Here is a 20,385-nt window from a genome sequence, read left to right on the forward strand (position 1 = left end):
ATTCACATAAATTAAAGAGGCTCACTGTTGTCACAGTGCTGTGATACTGACTGGAATTTTTGGGAAACATACCGGAACTAATTGGCATTTGTCACTCTTTACTCAGACACCTGTGGATCCCTGCATGTTGTTAGCTAGTATGTTTACTAGACGATCAAAGTTGGATGTGATTGCAACATGGTGAAGCCCCGCATTGCTCCGAGTCAGTCTGAAACAAGCTCAGCCTAATAGTGATCATCACTCAGAGACAAATTTAATATGCAAATTCAAAGGTGAAAGAGGCCACAGTGTAAAATTATAGACATTTATAAACGTCTAACCCCCATAACCCCATTTTATTACAGTCTTTTCAGGCACACAGTTACTAATGTTTCTTTGTCAGTTCCAGCAACTTTAAAAGAGTAAAAGGAACACATTCTCTCAGGCCCTCCTACCAAACTGTCAGCACCTCGTTCATCATGATGAAATAAAGCAAGCAACTGTTTTCCTGCATAATAGCACAGAGGGAAGTTTCTCTAAGGTTAAACACTATTTTAAGAAACCACATGAACTTTGAGGATTTAAACTTTGTGGTCTATTGTATGTGTATCTGTGTATATGTTTCCTCATAAGTGTAAGCTAAACTGCGTGAGTGAGCTTGCGTTTGTGTGCTTGACTCCGTGAGAGGAAATGCTGCCAACAGAGATAATAAAAAGTTTTGTCAGGTGTGTGTGTGGATCTGTTTTATGTTTCTGTGTGTGGGTGTGCATTATGCAAATACCTATCTGGTATGAGCATGAACAGGTAGCCAATTGGAGTGGGATAAGGAAGTTAACAGGATAAAAAACCCATTGTGGTGGGGCAGCACCTGCAGTTTCTACATGCTTCTGTTAATTCTAAGCTTTCGTTAGCAAAAGGACTCACCTTATCTGACTTTACACTCTAGTAAACTACGGTGTCGGAATCTCAGGAGACTGCTGAAAGCGGATCTTCGCGAGACCTCTAACAGGTCTGGTCAGACTCCATTCTACTGCTCTGGTAGGCTGTCACACTGGTTCTGGATAATCAGCACTAATGACTGGTTGCAGTATAATTAACCCGAAGGCTCAAAGTGTACTAAGTGTACAAAATCCTAATAAGAATTCTCAATATGCTTTAATATGCTGATGTTTTACCTTGTTTTAGTCAGGTTGGCTGTGCATGTGGTATTTTCATTTCACAGTTTGTCTCTTGTTCCTGTAATTTTTAGCTATGCATTGGCTACATTATTTGTTTCAGTCATACAGGACATCGTCAATTTTAAAGACACTGAAAGCTGTATTGTGTAATTCACAAAACTTAAACTTTAAGAGGTTCCTCTTTGAAGTTAACTTAAATAAAAATTAAATGCAAAATTAAGAATAAAGACAAATAAGATTTTTAAAAGTCCACCAAGTTACTTTCAGTTATGTTTCAGTGCTACCACAAGGCTTTGGCTCTGACTTAAAGGGAAAGCAGCCAGTCTTGTCAAGAGCAGACAAAATGTTCATGTTAACTTATTCTTCAACTGCTGCTTGTGTCCTTGCATCATGACATATCCAGTGCAATGATTGTTCTCTGTGACTTGGCCGACAGCATATTGATTCATGACTGTGACTTGAATTGCTGCGTGCGCGTTGTATTGACAGAAACAACTTTCTGTTGCAGAAACTACTCTCTTGTTAAGATACGTGCTTGGCACTCGTAGTACTCATAGATTGAAGATAAACACATAAGAGATTTGGGCTGATTGGCAGCTGATGAGATGTTCTGCTTTGATTTGACGAATGTATACCTTATCTTCTGTAGAAATCGAATTCATAAATCTTGGCTTTTGTTTGCTATAAAACTGTTTTGCTAGGTCTTTAAAGTGATAAATTTCTCTAACTGTATCCAGATGTGTTATACTGGCGACTCAGTGTTTACTGAAGAAATGTGTGACATGGCTTGGAGCTATTTTGTTTATAACCTACCATAAAACTGCAGCCAAGTTTTTCTATGGAACGGTCAGAGTACTGTGTATTACACTGTTTAATGTGTAGCCATTTAAAACGGGTATCTCATCTGCTAGCCTTTCATAGTTTCATTATCATGTAGTAAGTCAGAAAAATTTAGAATAACAGCACTCACACCTAAGCAGCTCTTCTTGTCATTTTGGGCAGATACAGATTTAAAGAAGATTTTAAGAAAAATAATAAATGATCGTCCCAAAACTTTACATATACAGACAACACTTTATTTCTTTTAACAACAGCAGTATTAGCTGGACGTTTGGATTTCTATGTCTGCCTTATGTTCTGAGCATTCAAGGGGAATTTCAGTGCAACAGTAACAGAAAACCAGATGCTGGCATTGGACCATCGAAGATATGACTAAGCTATTGTGCACATGCAACACTTGTGCTACCAAAACAGTGGAGGTGCTGAAATTCACACTGACTTTATTTACATGGAATGCAAATATACTTGTGGTTACATTTGAAACATGTCTTTATTTATTTTTTATATGTGAACAGCTCACCCTTCAAAAGTAACTGCACCTGTGAATAACGAATCCTCAGTGAGTCGATATTACGCTAATAAACATCAACTCAATGGCGACATAAGCTGCTGTACTTTAAGTGCATCTAATGATTAAGCGGAGTGTACCTTTCTGTTAGTCTTCTGCTACTTTACTTCTTCAAGGATGATGCTACAAGCAAACCAAAAATATGATTACACCACTGAAGAACAAATAAAATTCATGTTTTAAGCTGGGTAAAAACAAATAGATTAGACCTTGATTAAAATACAAAACCCAACAGACCCTTTCTTCATAACGAGTACACAACATGCCCAACCTGCCACCTGTGCTGACACGGAATAAGTTTGTGACCACACTTTGATGGTAACAAACAATCAGACCTGTGTTTGATTTTTTTTGCTGAAATTCTGACACCTGTGGTTACCACAATAACAGCAAGAAGAATGTAAAAATAAGGGAAAACATTTCCAGAGCAGCTACTTTCCAGATGGCAGTTAGCTCGAATACACTGAATACTGCTACATCAGATATGTGAAGCAGCAGCTGCAGCATTTGCTGTCTGCATTATTAGCACGTTACTTTAGCTTTGATGCAATGTAAAGAGGACAGCGTCTGTGCTGACATCCTGTGAATCTGTTGTGCGTAAATAAAGTAGATTCAGTCATGCATGAGATGTATACATAATCTTTTAATATGGAATGTCATCATCGAGGTCAAAAGCTCAATTTTCTTTACCTTTATCTATGCGAGTATGTGTGCATACATGAGTGACAGATTATTTTTGACTCTGTCTATACAGTAAAGTACTACCCTCCTGCCTCAGCCCCTGGGCCATGGTACATCTGAGCATAGAAGTAGCAGTATGAGTGTAACTACATCCACAACCCTCGACAGCCAGGTGACCAGTGCCTGGGGCCCTGCTAACCCCTATCCTGATGGTGAGGATTATTGCACACACTGACACAATCAGAATGAGGCCTACTGTATTTTTATTCCTACTCTTATATTCTGAAGACTCCAGTTCACTCAATGGTTACAAAGCTGCAATTCAAAATGTAAATAATTCAACAATTAGCAGCTAATGTATTGTTCACCTGGAGAGCCCAGAGCTCTGAAACACAAGGCGTGAATTAGACATACCCAGCTGAGAAATAGTGTTACAGTAAATGAATTTGCTATTTAATTGTTGACAAATACCTTTTCTTGTGGGAGTCATGCTTCCCTCATCAGATACACCTTTACAATGAAACTAAATGAAGTCACTGTTAAGTCTAAGAAAAGAGCAATTATGTCTGTGCCTGCAGGTTCATTGGTGATGGCTGGTTACACGAGCCGTCTGTGGCCTCATGAGTCCCAGCCTCAGTTCTGGAGTAAGTACCAAGTGTGGGAATGGCTGCAGCAAATTATGGACATGCACCAAATTGATGCCTCCAGCATCCCATTCCAAAACTTTGACATCGATGGCCATCAGCTTTGCAGCCTAAGCTACCAGGACTTCATCCGTGCAGCTGGCAGCGTGGGACCCATTCTCTTCCACAGCATCACAGAGCTCAAGTGGAGCGGTACGTCTAAAAACTCTGGGAGAGAGGTTTAAGGGGCAGCAAAGGAAGATGATTAGTGCCAATAAAAAAGAAGCTGGGTGATCCGAGTTGTGTCTGGAACGAGGTCTTGATGATGAGTTGTTGAGAACGGATCGCAGAGCTGGTCAGGGGGTCGCACAGCATGCTGCTGTAGAGGGGCAAAGGATTGCTTAGAGCCAAGGAGATGATGGATTTGTTGTTTGCTCTTGCTAGAATGGGTTTCCTAACAAAGCACAGAGGGGGTGTGAAGCTGAGAAACAAGCTGAGAATTGGATCGTCCATTGTTTTTTAATTAGAGCTTTTAAACAAAGTCAAAAGGTTTTTCTTTTTTCTTTGCCTTTTTTGTTTCTTAGGCCTAATACTTCATTTTTTGGCTTATACCTGTTGCAACTGTATGTATAGCATGTGGCTAAATAAGAAAAGAAAATAATACAAATTTATGTAAATTACACAAGCAGACTATATTTTATCTAGCAAATAAAGCCAATACCTTTTCAAGAGTAGCACCAATAGATCTTGCACAACAGGTTTAACCCTGAGGTTAAAAAGTAAACTGAACCAAGAGAACAGTTCTGCTATTGTTGTAACCAACTGTAAGAAACCTGCTCAGTTTCTTGAGATAAGGTGTCACATTTTAATACATCAAATATTGTTCTCACACTGATTGTGATCACAGGGTGTTATTGCTATATGAGTTTGAAGTCATTGGTGGTTATTGGAATTTAGAATACATTTCTGATGTTACTACTTTTTTTGATCAAAAAAGGTGTGTCGGTGCTTCACTGTTGCTTTTCCCATTTCTACTGAGACAGCCGGGAAATGGGAGAGAGGAGTGCAGAAAGTAATTTGTTGACCAATCCCTCAATACTAGCCATTTTGAAAATAGTGAATGTACTGACTTAAATAATTTGCAATTTATGCTTATATTTCATTTATTTTTCCGTCTTTATCTCTGCACAGGCCAGTACCACGTGGATATAGGGCAAATGGAAAGCAAACCTGAATGTAAGAGTCCTTCACACAAAATGTTAGCCAAAAACACAAACATCAGCATTATAATGAATACATTTTCCTGTTCATTGTACTCATTGTGTTATTGCCCTAATTAAGCCTGCCTCCTACCTATTTCTTTCACAGTAGACTTCTCTTGTCCATTTCCAGATGTCAGCTATCCACCTGGAGGTACTGCTGTCATATTTCTGCTATTGTCTATTCAAGTTTTATTCATCGCAGACAAAAAATACTGACCTGACTTCTTTTTTATTTAGAAATCTATGACCCCTCGGTTCACCCCCTTGCACCTGTTGCCTCTCCCAGGGCTCCTAGTCCAGGTGAAGATTTATTTGTACTATATAGAGAGCAACAAACTGTGTAACTGAAAATTATGTTTCACAATGAATAATCTCTTTCCTAGACATCAAACGATCTTTCACCCGTCCACATCCAGTCAAAAAACACAGTAAGTAATAGAAAAAATCTTTTTAAACTAATGCCTTTTATGTAATTTTGATGTTTATTAAACAACCACTATCTACTCTTTTGTTGTTTTTACCAAAGACCCAAGGGGGACCCATTTGTGGGAGTTTATCAGGGACATTCTACTGAATCCAGAGCGAAACCCAGGACTGATCAAGTGGGAGGATCGGACAGAGGGTATTTTTCGTTTCCTGAAGTCAGAGGCAGTGGCACAATTATGGGGCAAGAAGAAAAATAACAGCAGCATGACTTACGAGAAACTAAGCCGTGCAATGAGGTACAACCCCTCACAGCTCTCTTACATTATTTATTAAAATATAAACCTTATGTTTGCATACCATGAACACACAATCACGATTAAGACGTTGGGATGTTGTTTTTCTCAGATTGGTGCTGTCAGCAACAGAAAACAATAACTTTTGTTTGAATGACCATGAATAAAGATGAAAACGTGTACTTTGTGCTTCTATTTGATGCATTAATTCATCTCTTTGTGTAACTGATGTTGCACCTGTTTTGACTCTTACCTTAACGACAGGTTGTTTTCTTTTTAGTACCTCTTTGTTCTGTTAGTTGATTTGATGAAAGAATGACACAATACTGTAGACTGCTGAATTCTAAATAGGTTATGGAGAATATTAAATGCGTAAATAGGTGTGAACAAACTGGTGTAGGAGTTATTTTTTTAAATTAATGGGGTGCAAGAATTTAAACTCTGTCTGAAATGCAAGCACAAAGCTAAAGTAGCACAAGCGAGTATATGTATGAAGTTGCCAGTCTTTTTCTAAACAGAAAGTTAAGAACAAGTAACCTGTAAACTGTGATGTGATAGAACCTGAATTGTCAGTAAGTTTCCTGGCATTTCCAGCAAATGGCAGATAAGAACGCAAAGAATCTTTTGCATTTCAACTGTCAGTTGAAATGCAAAAGTCATCAGAAAGTACTGCGGATTATTTTGAACTGACTGGGGGAAAGTGGAGTGAAACACAAACAGCAGTAAAACTTTACTTAATTCAGTCAATCCAACTAAGTGAAATATGCAAGACTTTTTTTATACATATGTTTTTCATAATCTAAAATTACTTGATTTGTCCGTTCTGTCTTACAGATATTACTACAAAAGAGAAATCCTAGAACGAGTAGATGGCCGCAGGCTGGTTTATAAGTTTGGAAGAAATGCAAGAGGGTGGAGAGAGTCGGACAAGTGACGGTTTCATTAATTTATGTTTTATTTGGTGTTGTGTGCTTAATGCTTTATTATAGTTTGCATTGACTGTTTTTGATGATGTCTAAACTGTTTTTCTTCCTGTTTTTTTTTTTATTTCAATTTATAACTATGTTGTGATACTGCACTGAAATATTCTTTACTGTGCCTTAATAGCAGTCAAACCTTAAAATCTTGCTTTAAAAAGATGAAAAAATTATAATAACCAATTTTTTAAAGAGTTTTCAGATGTTTCTTTTCAAACAGATACTTTTTCCAAGTACCAAAAGAGCACATGTCGATAACACATTCAAAATACATGTGGCAAAGAAATGTATGTAGCGTGTTTTGACACTGATACTGTGAAGTGTACTTACGAAAGGATGATTGTTCACTGCTTAAAAACCAACCAACCAACCAAAAAAAAAAAAAAAAAACAATAGTAAGAAAATAATAAGGCCAAAGCACAGCACTGAATACATAAACTAGTGATGAACTAGAAATATTTACAATGTGACAATATGGTTTGTACTATTTCATACTTTACATCCATTGAACTGTCCAGAAAGTGTGTAAATGTTTGTTGATATTACAAATAAAGCTTGTAACTGTTTTTATTTTATAAAACTCTTTATTTTCATGAATTCCATGTGTAAGATCTGAATGTAAATTAAGAAACTGAAATCCATCCATCCATCTTTTTTTAACTGCTTATTCAGTTCAGGGTGTCAGGGACTGGAGCCGGTCCCAGCTGTCATTAGGCGAGAGCAGATACTCTGGACAATCACACTAGCATTCACACCTACGGCCAATTTAGAATCACCAGCAAACGAGCATGTCTTTGGGAAGCCAGAGTGAACCTCGGGAGCACAGGGAGAACAATCAAATTCCAAATATAAAAGGCCCAGGACCTGAGGCTTAATTCAAGAATTTTAGTTATATGAGTCAGCATTAGACACTTGCAATTAATTTAGCATTTGGCTTCAGTCTAATATACAAACTGCAGCTATTCTTGCCCAAACTTGAACAATATTGATGAGCTACAGAGTGCTGTTTAGATCCACAAGTGAAAGCCTTGTTCCCACTAAATCTGTTACAAGCTTGACTCTGAAAAGCCATGCACTTAAAGATAGTTACTGCTTTATCATGACAGTGTGAAATGCCACACAGTTAATTGTTTGCCACTGTGTGCTGTAGCTGCCAAGCTGGTTCCTGCAGGCAGCAGACAAATGAGAGGGCCTTGATGGCCAGCAAGATAAAGGCAGTGCCAGTAAAAGACTGCCTTCTTTGACTTGCATTTGCAAGCAAATCCATTGCTAATCTTCAAATTTGATTTATCTGGCTTATGCAAGCCTTATTTACATATTGATGACTGACACCACGTTCAGTCGTTATCTTTTGCACTTTCGCACTGCGCCGCACTGCATTGTTTTCAGTTTAGTCACTATTCTGTCTCATACGTATGCATCATAAGGCAATAATTGCATGTTGTACACTGAAAGACAAAACATGGCCTGTTCTTAAAGCATAATTGTCAATAGGTTGTGATCAGAACTGATGGAATGCATGAAAGCTAAACAGAACACTCCTTATTGGTGAAAAAACATATCTGAGTAGAGGCGTTTCAAGGATGGGTGAATGAATTAATGTAAAGTGGTACAAACAGAATCTTCCTGATTGGACTGAAATAATAGCTAGTGATTGTCCGATTGTTGTATTACATGAAGTAATGTAATTCAAACTGAAGTGTTTATTCATCAAATCCCATTGTTTCTTTTCAGAGCTATTATCAACAAATCACACTCTATAGTTTCTCTGGAGCTGATCTTGTTACGATCCATACATACATTTGAAATGTATACAAAATCAAACCTAGTTGTATTTAAGGCTCGATGTATATAAAGTTAGATTGTACATGATCCTTAAATAGTAAAAGAAAAATGGAAAATGTCAACTATGGTTAAAAAAAAAAGTCTAAAATCAAGTGTCAAAATCAGTTAACATAATTTTTCTAAAAGCAGCTTTGTGTCGTAGCATCCGTTGTGAACTTCCTAAAATTTACTTCTAACAAATAAGACACATATAATTAAAGAAGAAAGAAATGATAATGAAATTAATCTGTGCTGTTTATGTGACAAGAAAATTTCAAAATTAACTAACAAAACTAATGCTTTGGATACTCATGGCGAAAAGTCCAACTGTCAAGCAAACACCAAGGCAGATATTGAATTGTGTATTATGTAACCATTACTGCATTTGCCCATGATACCATACCAGTGAGTGGTTTAAGGCAAACTAAGGCTCATTGCACATGAACGCTGATATACTGTATTACAAAGAGATGAATCGAGAAATTAATGAATGTAATGACCAGAAGCACAGGAATACATCAACAGCTCACATTTAGCCTTAGTTTGACTTTGTAATAATATTAAGCATATTATATCACTGCTGTGAGCTGTGATAAGACAAAACTTTGATGTGAGTCACTGAAGATGATTGAGCAGTTATGCAAATGTTAGACTCACGTAACCTCTGCAAACATGAGCATGATTTTCCTAACAGACCACTGCCCAGTGATCACAAATCATAGCTTTACATACTTCTGATACTGTGACACGAATAGTGCTGTATGTGACCGAAATGGCTCCCAGAAGCAAGCTGCACGTATGACAAGACAGCATATCTGACGAATTCAAGAGAGCACCGTTAAACCAGCGTGACATGTATTTACAGGACTTGATTCTAAGTTATCGAGTGCTGGTAACGAAAGCATTCATGCAAACATGCACCCAAACCGGTTGTAACAGATCTGGGAAGGAAGAAAAAATACATTTGCACCTGAGGAGATATTTAATCCATGTGCCTCACTTTAGCACTTTGAATTCTTGTGAGTTTTTTGTTTTTTTACAGACATGCTATTATAATAAGAACAGTCCAGACAATTGTCTAGGAAGATGACAACAAACTCTACGTGGGGTAGAATTATCTAGTGGCCTCCTTGTTCTGATTTATTAGACAATGGCTGCCTTTGTTTGGCCAAAAAGCATATGCAATACCTCCCCACGAGTACCTTTATCTCTTATAGTTACAAAATGGTTTTCTGATTTGAATAAACCAAGCAAAGGGTATTTTATTATTTAAAAGGGAGAGCATTAATTCAATCAGATGCAAGAGGAAGAACAGGGAAGTGATAAAAGATAGCCTAAGCATGGGCAATAAGTGGGGCTATTGTGTTCTCTCAGTGGATACACTGGCTCAGCTTATCTGGGCCCCTTATCATTTTTGTCTCATACTCAAATGGACCTGTGAGGCGTCCAATCCAACACTGAGTTGGACAGATTAGTGCTCTGTTACTGATGCAGCTTTGCTTTTTGGGGTTATGGGGAGGTCAATCTAGCATTTTATTACCCATTACAAAATGACACACTAGATCATAGTCTTATGATAGGTAAGGAAAGTAGCATTTAAAGTACTTGTGAAGAACGAAGAAAGTATTTTGGTTTTTCTTCTGCATTTGCATTAAACAAAAAATAATTCAGAAATGACCTTTGTTCATATTTTTTGCTGTAACCAAAAACATGAGGAAGTATTCATGAAAATGCACAAATTATTTGTTTCCAGTATGTTACGGAGCCAATTTCCTTTGAAGATTTTGGAGTTCCCATTACTGTTGATTTCCTTGTCTGCATTTGACAATTACTAAAGCTGTAATTTCCTTGTTTCAACCCCAAAAAAAAAAAAAAAATCAGGTAGAATGTCAGTGTCAAGTGTACATTTTTTGCATAAAAGGTGAAAACAAAGTTCAAAAATAATTTGAACATCAAAATATTAAAAGCATATAAACCAGCTCTACCACTGCTGCAAACCCAAAGCAGCTAAATAAGAGTGTCCATCTTTACATTTCATTTAAAAATCAAATTAAAATAAAGACTGCAGGATCAAATGTCCACACTGGTATTTTCTTTTTTCCCCAGAATACTCATGATACTGTCTTGGACACAGTTCGTTATCAGCAGCACAACTGAGATTGATGACAGATGACAATAAAGTTCCGGATAGATCTGACAGTTACTCATTTTCTGGGCTTGTTTTCTTTTTAGACAGGTTTCATTTTACAAAAATCTATTGTTTTCAAAAAGTTAGTTTCGTAAACTCTGGTGTAATCATAAATGTTTCCATTCAGTCAAAACTGTGAAATAAATATACTAAACAGATCAATCCTAGGCTATATAATATTTGTGCAACAGTTTTTTTTTGTTTGTTTTTTTAAATGCAATTTGCTGGACCAGGCTGAAGCTGGACACGGCGAAGCCGAAGCTGGACCAGGCGACGGCAAAGCTGAAGCTGAAAACTGAGCAGGTAGCAGAGCTGACAGAGCTAGAGACTGAGCTAATGACTGAAGTAGAGGTTGTAGTAATGGCGGACAACAAGGTAACTGATCCAATTCTCCTGAGCTTCCTGAACACAAGGAAAAAGGCTGGACGGGCTCACTAGCAGAACCTCAGCTGGCCTGGGAGCAGGGACAGGAGTCATGGATGCAGGCTCAGAAAAACAGTCTTTTGAGGTGTCACATGAACAGTTTCAGTGGATATCAACACAAAAAACCCACACACCATGGTGAGCTGATTCAAACATGAATGGCCGTGGAAGACAAAACTTAACTTGATCCATTAGCTCTGAGGCAGTAAGTCCAAGTAGTTTAGCCAGTTTAAATATGGTGGATGGCACCTTGTTATCTGTAACGTTCTCACCAGTCACATCATACACATCCTTGGATAGTTCACTAGGGACAGATACAGAAACTAGGGAGTCCCTTAAAACATTGTCCTGTTCTGAGACGATGGTGTCACTTGTGCTCACCTCCGGGGCTTTCTCAATTGTGGCAAAAACAAAGTTCTTAGAGTCTACAGGCAAGTAGTCCATAAAACCTGGGTTGGCCATTGCTATCCGAGCTGGTTGGGCCCAAATGGAGTCCTTCTCTTCCTCCTGCTTCCCTGCGCAGGAAATAATCCAGAGTCCTCGAAGTTGCGTGACACGAATTTTAAATTCAACAAAGTTACTGAAGTAAATGTCTGCTGGGTCCAACATGGTCAGGTTGTTCTGTTACAGTCTGGCAGAAGCAGACTGTATGTATTGTGAAGAGTGGACCCAAAATGCAGACACCAAGGAACTTGGATCAAAACTTGAGTATCAACAAAAAGCGAGCCGTTTAATGAGGCTGGCAGAAAAGGTACAAATAAAGGGCAAGGCAAACAGAAATAAAACTAACATTAACCTAAACTGGGAGAACTAAACAAACAACATGGAAAAACCTGGACATGAAACCTAGAAACATGGCATGGAGAACATGGCGTGAACAACAGACGACCTGACAAGGAATGACTGAAGACACACGGACTAAATACACACAGGAGGATAATGAGGGAAACGGAAACACATGGGGAAACAGCTGACACACATGAACATAACCACGTCACAAGGGGAGAGTAAAACTAAAAACATTGAACATAGGAACACAGGACCACTTCAAAATAAAACAGGAAACATAATGAGACGCAGACATGACAACCTGAACTTGACAACGTAAGACACAGACATGAAACACATGAAGGGCAAGGGAGACTTAACAGGGGTTGGAAGACACAAGGGGAATCTAATAACAAATTAAATAGAAAAACTAATGAGCTTAACCATATACTATAAACATCAAAATAAACTAAAACTCAAAACACTGGGTCATAAGACCCAGGATCGTGACATACAGTCCTTCAAGTACCTCTGTGTCCACAACCCCTCAGATCTGACATGGTCTGCCCACATTCAGGTCCAGTACAAAAAGGCTAGGCAGCGCCTGTACCACCTACGACAACTGAGGAAGTTCAGGGTCTCTCCAGAGATCCTCAGGACTTTCTATATAGGCGCTGTGGAGAGCATCCTCACACAGAACATCATGTCCTGGTATGCGAACAGCTGTGTCAAGGACAAAAAACAAACATTCCCATATCATGCCTGATCCTTCTGACTTCTTTGCAGCACAACTTTAACACCACACTCACACAATGTACATGCCCAAATTTTAAAATTGTAAATTTCCAGATTGTTTTATTCTATTTAACTTGTATGTAATTCACTCACTTATTGCACGTAATGTCCTCTTTGTATATATCTACCTACTTTACTTACTTTCGTGGAGCATATCAGGTTTCACTGCGTGTTATACTTGTATAACTATCTGTGTGACAAAAAAAGGGATCTCGAATCTTGAATAAGCAGAATAAAAATGGATAAAGACACATTTTGAATTATATGTCCTTATGTATCTTTGAATGTATGTTGGTAATATGTGTGCAATTTACAATGCATTCATTACAAACATTCTTGTCTAAAAGTCTCTGAGTTACAGAGAGAAATACATAACCAACAGCACACTCTTCAATAATGACAACACTTGCTTTTATAGATAAATTAATAAATGGTTTTGTTGTGGTAACGGGAAAGAATTTGTTCTTCTCAAAGTCTGGCTCTGCGTACATATCTCTTCTCTTCGATATAGTACGAACCAGAGGTGGGACCAAGTCATTGTTTTGCAAGTCTCAAGTAAGTCTCAAGTCTTTATCCTCAAGTCTCAAGTCAAGTCTCAAGTAATGTCAGGCAAGTCAGAGTCGAGTCTCAAGTCACTGGTGTAAAAGTCCGAGTCAAGTCACAAGTCTGAAACTTTGAATTTCAAGTCCTTTAGAGTCTTTAAAAAAAACAAACGAAAAAAGAATGTTGCAGTTATGCTAAATGTAAATATTAGACCATGTAATTTTTAAATCTGTGTTTTTCTCAACACATGACAAAATAGTGAACTTAGAAAATATACACAAATTGTGAAATTGCACCTCTTTAAAATGCAGCTCAATTAAACCTAGCTCCTAGAATAATTTTCACCGACAGTTCTGAGATAAGCTGCATGTTATTCTTGGATGCGGTTGTAGGACCAGCTTTAAAATCGCATGACAAAAATATCATACACATTAAAAAAAACTGTATCACCAACGTAGCCTGGACAACATTTGCTAGTTAGATGAAGTCAGCTATCTCATCTTAGCATATTTATATGCATATTTATAATCATACGGTTCTTGGAGTGAGTGCACACACTCATGAAGTTTAGTAACTTCAGGTCACTGCAACAAGCCCAGGTACAGTTTACCGACGGATGGGTACAGGACCTTGAAATGCACCGTGTAGAACAAAAGACCATCGTACGTATCATAAGTTTACCAGTCTCACAAATTGTCGTCATAAATACACATTCCTTAACCGTTTATTAATAGGACCTTTGAGCTCAACGGTAATTAATTAGCAGTGGAAATAATTTCTGGTACCCATCACAGAAATGTAGCAGTGACAACAATATTGTATGCTGTAATCGTACTGGGCAATTAGTGATACAAAAAACCTGTTTTATCCTGTGAATAAAAGTATATGTTTTTGTCAATGTACCATAATAACAGAAGCGAAACACAATATTGTGTCAGGACAATTCACTATTTATGCACAATAAATAAAGGAGCATAGCGCGACAATTTCTGTTCTTGCTTGTAACCTATATCACCAATTATGTTATGAAAATGACGTATTAACTACTAAAAAACACTGACCTTCGTGGAAATGCTTGGAGCAGACTAACCTGTGAGCTGGAGTGTTCTGGGACGTTATATTTGATCTTTGAATGGCTGCAATCCAGGCCATCCGTCTCCTCTTTGTTACTTCGGAAACATGGCTTGAACAATTTCTCTTCAACGACGTAATCCGATAACAACCGATCTCTTTACCCGTCGGCTTCCCGTGGCTGTCATGCGACCGGCTATTGCAGTTAATAATACAACAGCTTCTTGACATTTTTGTGTTTCTTTTTATCGCTGTATAACTGATTTTAATTGAAAGCCTGCGTGCGCTAGTACCTCTTGCCACGAGTTCCCAGAATCCTTTGCGGTTCTACCCGTGAATGACGTCACATTTTCAATCTCTATATAATATGCATGTTAAATTTTATATTTGGGGTAAAATATCAAGTCTTTTCAAGTAAACCGGTTCAAGTCCAATTCAAGTCCCAAGTCATTGGTGTAAAAGTCCAAGTCAAGTCACAAGTCTTAGAACATTTTTTCAAGTCAAGTCTAAAGTCATAAAATTAATGACTCGAGTCTGACTCGAGTCCAAGTCATGTGACTCGAGTCCACACCTCTGGTACGAACAACAACAGCAGTTCAGCACGAGCATCGACCCTTTTCATCCTTTAACAAAGTACCTTCACGGGGGAGGCACCAAGATGGCGGCTTGAACAGTCGTGTTTTTTCAGGAGCTCCGAAAGACCGCAAAATTTACTAAGTAACTTTATTCTCTTTCCACTCGAACTATAACTATGGATTCCCAAAAGGTTATTAAGAATGCAAAGCTGCAATTTGTGCCGTCAAACCCCATTGTTAAGACGTCGTCGCATGCTAAAGTCAGTAACCATGGCTATGCTAGCACTGAAGCTGCCAACGTGGGCTTAAACAAGCGAGAACGGGGAACAGACTCGGCGCCGCCAACTCCTTCAAAACAACCGCCAGAGGAGAAAAGAACAAAATCTTCAGAGAAGGAAGATGATATCTCCAATAAAACTATTTTTGAAGCCATTATGGGACTTGACAAAAAATTTGAAGCACAACTGGAGGATATCAAGGAACAAAACAAACAAAGTGCAGCTATGGTTGCCAGCTTGGCTAAGGCTGTAGAGTTTAATGCTGCAGAGATAGTTGATTGCAAACTGAAAGTTGTTAAACTGGCAAATGCGAATGAACAGCTGCTTAAAGAAAATGAAGACTTGAAAAGAAGAGTGAGAGAACAAGAGCGCTACCGAATGAGGTGGTGCCTAAAACTGAAAGGGGTGAAGGAAGACAAAGATGAAAACATTAGAGTGAAGGTTTCGCAAACGCTTCAGAAGATTGCCCCTGACTTGAACTTAGAAGAGGCCGTTGATATTGTCCACCGCTTAGGGAAACGAGTTGATGGCAGAAACAGAAACATCATTATTCTATTTACACAGAGGCGAATTAAAGAAGAATTGTGGAGGCGCACCAAAGACTCTTCAACCTGCAAGCAAGAAGGCATCAGCTTCGCGGAGATGTTGCCGCAGGAGGACATACAAGATCGACAGCGCCTATGGCCTCTGGTGGAGGAAGCAAGACGTGCGGGTAAACGGGCCTACTTTCGTGGTCCACATGCCTTCATTGATGGACGCAAAGTTGAGGAAAGACAGGAGAACTAAAAATGACAAAAACTGAAATAGTGGAAACTTGTTCGCAGTCTGAGGAGCTCAGCATTTAGTACTTTTTTTTTTCTTCTTTTTCTCACGTGGTGAGTGATATTCTGTCTATAGTTCATGTTGAATGTTAACATTTGTTTTGGTTCTTTAAATGTTAGGGGTTTAAGAGAATCTGTTAAAAGAAAAGCCTTATTTTTGTACTGCAAAGGTAAAAAATCAAACTGTATTTTTCTACAAGAGACTCATTCATCTGATAGTGATGTATCTTTTTGGTCAAACCAATGGGGTAGCAAAATCCTGTTTAGCCATGGCTCAATGAGGTCGGGGGGTGTAGCAATTTTATTCAATAACTTTCCCGGGGATCTTGTAATACAACGAACTGACTTGAATGGTCATTGGTTGATTGCTGTAATGAGAGTTGAAAGTTTGTTTTTCATTTTAGTCAACGTTTATGGATATAACAATGAAAGTCAGAATAAAATTATGTTAGAAGATATAACTTCAAATATTTTTGAACTTAAAGGTCGATACCCTACAGAATACATTTTAATGGGTGGTGATTGGAATATGACTCCTGATGAATGGACTGATAGATGGCCCTCAAGGACAGGTAGACCACAAAAAAATAACCTAATTATAGAATTTTTGATTAATAACAACTTGACAGATATTTGGAGAGTAAGAAATCCAGAAATTAAGAGCTTTTCCTGGTTTAAACCAAATGGAGCTTGTAAATCTAGAATAGACTATTGGCTAGGAAGTGACATCATTCTTAGCCACACTGTAAAAGTTGCAATGTCAAATGCACCTCTATCTGATCATTGCTTTATTGAACTGTGCTTAGAATCGGAAATTAGACAATCAAATAAAAGAACTTATTGGAAGTTCAATGCCAAACTTTTACAAAATGAAGACTACTGCAACATAGTCAAAAAAATTATAAAAGATATTATGGCTGATCATCTAATTGTAGGATATATCAATAAATGGGAATTCATTAAATTCAAAATTAGAGAATTTAGTATTCAATTCAGTAAAAACATAAGTCAAAAGCAAAGAGAATATGAATGTAAATTATTCCAAGAAATTACTTATTGCTGTAGTAAAGATGATCTAAATACCCAAGAAAGGAGTAAACTTATGGAGTTGCAAACTAAATTAGATCAGCTCTACCTAAATAAAGCAGAAGGAGCTTTTGTGCGTTCACGGGCCAAGTGGATTGAGGAGGGGGAAAGAAATTCTTCATATTTTTTTAATTTAGAAAAGAGCAGACAGAAAAGAAATTTTATATCTTCTCTGTTAATTGATGGCATTGAATGTGACGACCCTAAAATTTTGGAGAATGAAACTTATACATTCTATTCCAATTTATACTCCTCACAGTTCTCCCAAGCAGATTGTGATGTCTTTTTTGATCAAATAGATAATCTGATCCCTAAAATTGATGAATCATTTAAGGAATTATGTGAATCTGACTTCAGAATTGAAGAGTTAGATGCATCTGTTAAGAAAATGGCACTTAATAAATCCCCTGGTCCAGATGGGCTGACAGTTAATTTCTTCCAATTTTTTTGGGAAGACTTACGGGAAATTTTATTCAAAGCTATACTGGCCAGTATTGAAAAGGGAGAATTGATGTCTAGCATGAAACAAGGATTAATTACATTAATTCCTAAACCAAACAAAGATAAACGACAATTGGATAACTTAAGGCCCATAACTTTATTAAATACAGATTATAAAATTTTCTCTAGCTCAGTTGCAACAAGGCTCAAACAAGGGGTTTCAAGTATAATTAGTGAGACACAATCAGGGTTTTTGAAAGACAGGAACATTCATAATAATATCAGATTGGTTTTAGACTTACTGGACTACAATGATCTGATTAGTGATGACAGTTTTATTCTTTTCTTGGACTTTTATAAAGCTTTCGATTCAGTAGAACATCCTTTTATTTTAGAAACACTAACTCAATTTGGATTTGGGGATAAATTTAGGAAGATAATAGATATACTGTATAATGATATAAATAGCTCTGTGTCATTAGGCTATGGCACTGGTAAAAGATTTAGCGTCAAAAGAGGAATTAGGCAAGGGTGTGGAAGCTCTCCGTTGTTGTTCATAATGGTTGTGGAGATGCTCGCAATTCTAATTAAAAACAGCAGCGTTGCCGGAATTGAGATTATGGACAATTCTTTAATAATTAGTCAACTTGCGGATGACACTACTCTTTTCTTAAAAAATGAACATCAGATTCCCCTGGTAAAACAAATAATCACTACATTCTCAAAAGCTTCAGGCTTAAAGTTAAATTTAAATAAATGTGAATTATTGGCATTAAAGGAGTGTAATTCACAATTACTGTACGATATAAAGGTGAAGAAGGAGGTAAAATATTTGGGCATCACAATTTCAAAAGATCACAAAGTCTTAGAAAAAGTAAATATTTTAGATAATGTTGACAAATGTAAGACAATCCTAAATAAGTGGTTACAAAGAGACATCACAATTTTTGGAAGAATATTATTAACCAAAATGGATAGTTTATCTAGATTTATATATCCAGCTTACTCTCTATCAATATCGAATAAAGTTATTAAAACAATTAATAGCTTGAATTTTAATTTTATTTGGAGGAATAAGTGCCATTATATATCTAAAGATGATTTGGTTAAACCATACATTGAAGGCGGTGGAAACACAATTGATTTTGACATAATGAATGGTGTTTTGAAACTTAAATGGTTAAAATCCTTCCTAAATAATCCACACTCCATTTGGTTTTTTATACCAAGTAAGGTCTTTAACACACTAGGGGGTATCGACTTTCTCCTAAAGTGTGACTTTGAAATTACTAAGCTACCTGCTAAACTCTCTGAATTCCATAAACAGGTCCTTCTTTATTGGAAAATGTTATTTAAACATAATTTCACTCCACATAATAGCCCAATTTGGAACAATAGATATATACTGATGAACAGAAAATCTATTTTTATTCAAGATTGGTTATCAAAAGGTGTTTGGGCAATTGCCCATTTTGTAGATGAGGAAGGACATGTTCTAGGACATCAAGATTTTTGCCAAAAGTTTAATATCCAATGTTCTAAAAGTAAATTTAATCGGGTTATAAAATCCATTCCATTGTCACTTAAAAACATAGTTGTAAATGATATAATATATTCTGACATCTCCCCCAAGTTAAGGCAATTATATATAGATGGTATTCGATTTTGTGATGTTAAATGCAACAATAAGTTTCTTAGATCTTCATTAAGGAGTCTTTATTCTCCAAATTTACTTAGACGTAATTACATATTAAAAGATTTCCAAAGGGAAGAAATTGAAAAAATAAGAACTGATTATATCACCTTCCCTATCCCTCCTAAAGGGAAAGAAGTCCAATTTAAAATCTTGAATAAAATTTACCCGACAAATAGACTCCTTAGTGATAGATTCAAAATAGAAACGGGTAATTGTGTATTTTGTGAAACAGAAGAGGAGGATTTGGACCATCTATTCTTTTTGTGCAATTTTATACAAATATTTTGGTTGGATTTTCATACCTGGCTTTATTCCAGTGGGATTCAAATTACCCCATTTACCTTAAATATGATAATGTTTGGAGTGTTTTTGAAAGAAAAGAAAGCTAATTATGGTGTTAATGTGTTATTAATCTTGTGTAAGTATTTTATACATAAATGTCGCTTTTTTAAGATTAAACCAACACTGGCTCACTGGAAAAACGACCTAAACCTGTTGGTTAAATCTTTGACTTTAGTTAAAAAGAAAAAGGCTGCTTTTTTTGTTTCCTTTGTAGAAGATTTTGATTTAGTGAGTTAATAATCTGTTAATTTATGTGACCCCATCTTTATATTTTATTTTCACTATATATGAAAGTTGCTAATATGTAAGAAATGTTTATTCTCTGAATCTGTAATATATGGTGCATTTTGTTTGTATGTTTATATTACTAATAAAAGAAAAAAAAAAAAAAAAAAAAAAAACAAAGTACCTTCACAGCAGAGGGCAGTAGTTCACTGAGTCTATTTAAAAGCGACAGAACTACATTGTAAAGGCACTTGAAGGACCAATGTAGGTAAGACTCTTGTTGCCTGATCGTTAATGTCTACACGAGCTTATAATACATTTGTCACCGGGGTAAACTTTTTTTTTCATTAGTCCAGTGTTTGCGTTTAAAGATTTTTCTGTGCTTCATGTTTTTCTTTTAAAAATACGGATTTTATGGCAGAAAACGGCTCTGTCCTTCTTCACCCCACCCCCTCCTTTTTTGTCGTCAGGCATCTGTATGG

At 37.0% G+C, this 20,385-nt stretch overlaps 1 protein-coding gene across 1 annotated transcript; it reads left to right on the plus strand.

Annotated features, from left to right (window-relative positions):
* The first annotated feature begins 745 nt into the window (after window positions 1-745).
* On the plus strand, window positions 746-7,220 carry ehf (ets homologous factor). The gene is made up of 10 exons (XM_080875655.1): window positions 746-835; window positions 926-1,017; window positions 3,320-3,458; window positions 3,825-4,082; window positions 5,061-5,105; window positions 5,238-5,282; window positions 5,369-5,431; window positions 5,515-5,559; window positions 5,658-5,853; window positions 6,685-7,220. The coding sequence occupies exons 3-10, from the start codon at window positions 3,383-3,385 to the stop codon at window positions 6,782-6,784; spliced, it is 828 nt and encodes a 275-aa protein (XP_080731781.1). The 5' UTR covers window positions 746-835; window positions 926-1,017; window positions 3,320-3,382; the 3' UTR covers window positions 6,785-7,220.
* Window positions 7,221-20,385: the final 13,165 nt, after the last annotated feature.

Source organism: Rhamphochromis sp. 'chilingali' (assembly GCF_963969265.1).
Source record: "Rhamphochromis sp. 'chilingali' genome assembly, chromosome: 2".
NCBI lineage: Eukaryota > Metazoa > Chordata > Actinopteri > Cichliformes > Cichlidae > Rhamphochromis > Rhamphochromis sp. 'chilingali'.